General features: G+C 40.9%; 1 protein-coding gene across 1 annotated transcript in view; it reads left to right on the forward strand.

The window, feature by feature from the left end:
• The first annotated feature begins 2,094 nt into the window (after positions 1-2,094).
• adarb2 (adenosine deaminase RNA specific B2 (inactive)) overlaps positions 2,095-6,999 on the forward strand; it is a 117,986-nt gene continuing 113,081 nt past the window's right edge. Inside the window, exon 1 of the mRNA XM_076291285.1 lies at positions 2,095-2,197. Coding sequence (XP_076147400.1) covers positions 2,095-2,197 — 103 coding nt within the window. The remainder of the gene's footprint in view (positions 2,198-6,999) is intronic.

The raw sequence follows: 6,999 nt of genomic DNA on the forward strand, positions 1-6,999 counted from the left end.
AGTGCGTTAATAGGAGAATGTGCAGAATTAGATTAACCCGTTCACCCAGGAGCTGGTCACTTTTCATTAGGAGCCAATCATGCTGGATTCTCACCTCAGAGCCAGCACAAAATTCCAGCCAGTCCTCAGCATTTTTTCTTCGCCCTATGACCTTGTTTTCTTTTTAAATGAAATAATGTACTGAGTAATGTTCTGGGCCTGTTTATTGAAGGCAGATATATATGGTTGCTCGCATGATTTCTTTTTTCATCTGTGTGTAACTCAGAGGGGGATGTGTTGTGGAAGTAACCCCTGCCCCACAACAAAAAACTTCCACACATACACGCACAAACACACACACACATTCTCTGATGTGTTATCTGAGCGTCTATACCCCCACACACCTTCATTACATCCCCTGATAGCAACATTGGCAACTTGTCACAGCTATTGATTTCTCTTAAACTGCAATTTACATGGATATGTGTGGGTGTCCTCCGGGTAGGCTACGTCCCCTCAGACCTCCCACCACAGTGCTCTCTCTCTCTCTCTCTCTCTCTCTCTCTCTCTTTCCCTCACCTCTATCCTTCACTGAAAATTGTGCACAAGGAGTACCTCAAAATGACTTTGCTTTACTCTGACATCAGCGAATATGCCATATTTTCAAGTGGGAATTTCACAGAGGTTTTTTTTTTCCACTGTTTTTTTTTTTTGTAATGTGTGTCGCAAAAGATCATTGGCTAATGACATTTGACCAGGATTTTTTTCTCTCTGAAAATGTCACCATCTACCAAAATATTTTCTGCTTTTGTGTCCCACTTCTGCGTGTAACTCTATTTTTCTACATACTTTGGAGTGATCTGGAAGCCGCTGCATATGACTCATGTTCTGTATTACAGTAGTTTCTTACCTTTTGTCTTTGTCTGCAAGAAAATAAGTTTTGAGTTCACCACTATGACCTCAGTTTATTGCCTCCAGTTCAGAATTTTCTCAAGAGAGCTGTCACTTATTTCTGCACTCAGCACAAACTAAGGTCATACTGTGTATGTTTATTTTTTTCTCTATCAAGCAGGTAGTTTTTGTTTGCACATGACTATAGACCTTGTTGGAAGTTTTGAGTAACCTACCAGCACCAGGTGTAATGTGTTGAATTGAATGCCAAGATTGAATGCCAACACAAAATGCCAAAATGTCACAGTCTTTAAAATGTCTCTACACGAAATGCACTGTCAAAACCCTTACTTCATGATCTAGAGGTCAGACAGTGATTACCCTGCGTCCTTATCTATGAAAAACAGACTGCTTCAGGTTTGCTCAGACTGTCACTGTCCGTTGTAGTCACTGGTAATGGTAGGCTAATGTTAGTTTTTTCCCCTCTCATTTGTTAATGCTGCAACAACTTTCATTTCAAATTATCAGTTTCTGATTGTTATATTATCCTTTAAAAGGTTACACATTTAGGGATGACAAAACAAGAGTTATGACAGACAAGGAAACTGGCGAATGAATCAGTAAATAAAACGTTTAGATTACTCTCTAATTGGCACGGCTACACATTATCGTCCGTACCTTACTTTAGGCTGAGCCTTGCGTCGCAGAGGCATCATTCACATCACTCACCCCAAGTGGGAGCTGAGTTTGCAAGCTGGCTAGTAAAGGTGGGGGCTGAGGTTGGTGCTACCACTGATGATGTCACGGCGCGGCGACAGTCATGATTGGGTCTAATTAGAATTTGCGGCAGCAAATAGATAGGCTCCCTGCATGATTGGATTCAAAGTGGCTGGTGCCAAAAATCGCAGAGGTGCAGAAAACTGGAAGCCTCTACATAACGCCCTTGCGAGCAAGAGAGCTCAGTGCGAACTGTCAAGCTGTGCTCCAAATACGATGCTACGGACAGGGAGCAAGCATACAGGACTTTCTGAGATAATCTTTTTGCACTCTGAGATTTAGCAGCAAGAGGTATTCCCTTTATAAAAGTACGAAGGGAAGTAAAGAACGCCCCAATTACTGACAACGACGTCGTGGTTTTGTTTAAGCACTGAACTGAGGCAACAACTTCACTGAGACAACTTCGCACGCTTCATCAAATTGTACTGCTCAGCGAGTGATCTTGCCATGGCATCGGTTCTTGGTAACAACACCCGCGCATCCGGAACACCAAACAGCCAAGTGAAATGCAAGTTCAAACGGAGAAGGAGGCGGAGATCGAAAAGAAAAGGTAAACTTTTTAGTGGCTCCGGTCTCTTTTTTCACGCTTGAGGGGAATGACAGAGGTCGTGCGCACCTTGACAAATCCTAAGACACCTGCGACAGCATTGCGAGTCAGATATTTAGCGGAAACCTACCCACACGCTAGCGATTTGAAATATTTTAGTCATTGTTATGAAGGAATTTGTGGTATATATTGTCTGTCTTTATTCGGTCGTGCGTCCTGCTGTCTCAATTTCCAAACGCGTAAACCTTCTGGTTTGTGTCGCGCTAAGGTCGCCTCATTGTCCCCCATCGCCATGGTCAGCCTTCTCTAAACTTTCCAAACAAAGAAGCGCCTTTAATATTACGTCCACTAACCGTTATGCTTAATGCAATAGCTTAATATTAACTACGCCAACGCCAAAGGTATTGTTTTGTGAAATCCTTTAAGCACATCAATGTGGATGTCATATCTGTCGCCTTCTATGTTTCATGTGTCTGTAACCAATTGAACCAAAAAAGCAAAGGCTTTACAATTGAGAAAGCATATGACGCCGCGAATGTCAAATTAAATATTCTTTTATTGGTTTCTTTTAATTCACTTAGTGGCGACCATTTCTAAATTCATCGGCGAGGAGCTATTCAGTTCACTGAATTAAAGAGTCCTATTCATAGAACTTGGAACTCCGGGGAATACCGCGGTAGAACAAGGGCATCTGTTTAGTACCTCATATTAGTATACATGACCGTAGCCTAATGTCCCTGACCGAAAGTGCCCCTCAAATGAGGAGCTATCTATCAGCATTCCTCTCTCCTCCTTTAGTAATATTGCCTTCAGCAGATGGTCTATGTGGAAGAGATGTCTTTTGACTAGTTGGAATGAAATACACACATGCAGACACCAATCTTTATTTATTTTATTGTTTGAATAAAAGAGGGTTAAAGAGGCCGTTTACAGGTCTGTATGTATAATGAAGGGAGGGAAATAGTTTATAAATGTAGATGAGAATGATAAACTACCCAAATAAGAAGTTTCAAACTGCACTGTTTGATTTTAGAATAACTTGTTGCAAATCATCACTCCTGCTCAAACAAGAAACCTCACACTCCTTCACCCTCACACTGCCTTCTAGGAGGAAGCAAAAATGGCGGGAGTGGAGCTACAGCCCACCTCCAAAACGGACAGGCATACCCTGTCACTGCTTCCTCCTTTGCCTATGTTGAAGTCAAGGAGATAAAAGCAACAGCAGATAGAGGGAGTAGATTGGTGTGGTAGATGCGAAGGCATGGCGATGGTGCTCCATCTTATTCTGATGGCATGGTGATGTACGAGCAGGTTTGTCAGGGTCAGGCCCAAGAACGGTTCTTCGCTCTCCCCTGTGACAAGTTTGTGCCGTATGTTACGACCCCTCGAGCGGCTTATCGTGTCTGATGGCAGCCGTGGTGGGACACAGGCTGGATGGGCCGACAAGCTTCCATTGATCAGCGCCTGTTTGGTCCTTGGCTCATTTATGCCTGTGCTTTCTGTGGAGTTAAATTAGGGGCTATGTGATTCAATTCTGTCCAAATTATATGTGATAGAGTAGTAGTGTATAATTGAATATGTTTATTGTTTGTTGTTGTTTTATGTCATCTTAGTTATCCAGTTTTATTTTATTTACTTGTTATCAGTTGTCTGGTTTAGTGCAATGTGGTTTAGTAGTAGACATTTTTCTGTCCATAATCCAGGTGACCATTTAGGGCCTTAATGATGTCGTGATAAATCAATGGTGTTTTGAGTAACCTGCATGGGCATGGAATTTCACATTTCAATTTTAAACAGTCAATAGCACTAACCAAAGAAGAAACATGCATGCCATACCCTACATTTCTTGTCTTTTGTGTGTACTTTGCCTGTAGCCATACAGTGCTGGAGTGCATTATCAGCACAGAGGTTTTTAAACAGCGTTTCATTAGCTCGTTCTATAGTTCACACTAGATTGCCCACAGACTGTGGCCTTTTCTCCTACCCACCAGTATTAATAACCCAAGTAATTGAGACAAGAAAGACAAATGCATAAAATATAGCAGCCAGGCAAATATATTTACATAATGGAAATGACAGAATTGGTTACAGAACATTAAGCATTGCTGAAGAGGCCATTGCGTTATATTTCCAAATGGCTACTTTGCTTGCTGAGTTGATGCAGTTTGATGCCATTGGGTACAAGAAACAGGTTCTCAGACTGTGTGATGTCTCGTCTGTGTTCTGCACTCACAAAGGGCTTATGTTAGAAAGGTCGGCTGTTTCCTAATGCAATGACCAGTTTGATGTCATCATGCATTGAAGAGGTCAGAGAGGTCCTGTCACATTATTTATTATTTAGTAATAAACACATTTTGCACAATATTTGTTTTAATAACAATATGGTGCAGTAAAAATGTGTGTTTCATGTTTTTTTTTTTTTTTGGTCAACAGACAATACTCTTTTGTGCCGAGAATTTCAGACAATTAATCCGCCGAACTCAGATTATATCACCAGATTGTTTTAACCATTTTGATAATGGAGATGGTCACATAATGCCTTATGTGTGTGTCTTGTTTTTTCACATATTCATCTCTCTGAAAGCTCAAACAATTATTTTTATACTTCTCTTGGCAAAAGAGCAGCATTTCTGGGATTAGGGTGACTTGGTATTTGAAGGTCTAATCCACTGGAAAAGCAGGGGATTACCATGGGATGGCCGGTGTATTAAACTCTTGTGTGTATTCAAATGGATGTAAGCAGATTTTTCTGCTGATTTCATTAGATCTACCATTTGTTATTGTTCTCTTTTTTTTCTTCTAGCGATAGCATTCAAGTAATAGTAGTAAAGTGTTCTTGACTTGACTTGACATTTATTTTTTTTTAAAACACAATGTGGATTAGTCTCAGAATCTAGGGCAGTTTTCTTGATCAGACATGTGGTTTTCTCACCCCCTATCATAAAATATCATATTCCTAGAAGCAGTGTGTGCGTAAAGATCCACTGTCATTCATTTCTGTATATATATATATATATCAGGATGTCATTTATTTAACACAATTTGTAAAAGGGCAATAATCACCACAGTCATCGCTGAAATAGTTTTCAATTATTAGTCCATTTCGCCTGTACATGTGATTATTTTTTTCTCTCTAGGCAGTGTGTGTGTGTGTGTGTGTGTGTGTGTGTCTGTGTGTGTGTATGTGTGTGTGTGTGTGTGTGTGTGTGTGTGGTGTGTGTGTGTGTGTGTGTGTCCGTGTATGCGTGTGTGTGTGTGTAAGGCAGAGAGAGGGAGAGCGCATGCACGCTGATACAGATGCACGTGTGTTTGTCAGAAAATTGCATATTGTTTGAGCTTCATTAGTCTTTGTCAGAATAGTGCAGTCTGTTGAAATCTATTTGCTTCACTTCATCATGTCTGTAAATAGTAGAACAGACTTGCTGTATGTTTTTTCAGCTTTAATTAATCACACTGATAGTGATTTAGCCCCAGAATTATAAAGTGACAAACTGTCTCAAAGCACATTCTCGACGACTTTTAAATCCTGTCAATGAAGTGCTGCGCGTTTTAACTCTTCTCTTTCATTTCTCTTGTCTATCTTCTCTTGTCTATCTACCCTCGTGAAAAAAAACAACTCATCAAGGAATAAATTATTAAAATTATATATATATTTATTATATTTATATATAAATTCATTTTTTTTCTTCAATTTCTTCATTATGCAGTTTTTCCTAGAATTGATCCCCTGAGAAACAGGTACAGTATAGTGTGCACACCTCTCAGTCTAATGATAGTTGATTGTGTCCACGGCAGACAGACAAATTCCCTCCTGTTCGACAGACAGACAGCAGAAGCCCTCGCCGCGTTGGATGCACTAAGTTGCAATTACTGTTTGCTTGCTTCCGTGTTGATGGCTGGGCTCCCAGGGGTCGAGGGGTCAGCGCGGGAGCAGGCAGACCAACGGCATCACCAAGCTGCTGCTGCTGCAGAGCCATTATAGCGCAGGACAGGCCTTTCCCACCGAGTGCGCGAGAGCGAGACCCGTCTTCCCCCACATTATGACCCCTTAAGCAGGGACAAGACCCCGGAGACGTGGGGGAAATCATGGTGACCACATCATGTTTTTCATTGTGACGCTTTCGATACTGCCTATATGACTCTTGTGGGCTTTCTTTGTGCTTCCTTACCCCCCCCCCCCCACACACACACACAAACACACACACACACATACATACACGCACACCTTCCAGATTTGAATCTTCTTGTTGTGCTGACAGAATTCTTTCCTGTTCTTCTGCTTTATTTATGTCTTTCTGTCGTTGTATTTCATGTTCTGTCATGAAATTCAGAGGATCATCATCACTTTGTCTGATTCATTCACTGGTATTACATTGCCTGATATATTACTGTTCTGTACCTGGTCTGCCTTCCAGTAATACCAGCGCACCTACATTTTGCAAAAACCATGAAAAAAAGCTATCACTTTCACATTTTATTAATTTCGCACATTTGTATCAATGTCACCTATATTCTGATATACCTTGTTTTAGAACCAGGCTGAGCGACACTGAATAAAATGCAGAGATTTTGCTTTCATGTTGCTAAGAGCACATCTGAGAACATTAGATGTTTGAGAAGAGATTATGTTAAATGATGTGGGTTGGATCTAAAAACAGACTTATCACCAAGTGTAAGAGTGTAAACTCAGTTCGTAGGCAGAGTGCAAATTGTATTACGCGAAAGAGAAGTGAAGGAAAAAAACAGATATCATTAAATTAATGTACCAGTGATGGCTGTGAAGTTGTTGAAAGTGGCTTTGTGAG

Source organism: Alosa pseudoharengus, unplaced genomic scaffold, assembly GCF_046254945.1.
Source record: "Alosa pseudoharengus isolate Yale_2024_CS ecotype anadromous, Long Island Sound unplaced genomic scaffold, YU_APseudo_1.1 YU_APseudo_1.1_scf_18, whole genome shotgun sequence".
Classification (NCBI taxonomy): Eukaryota; Metazoa; Chordata; class Actinopteri; order Clupeiformes; family Clupeidae; genus Alosa; species Alosa pseudoharengus.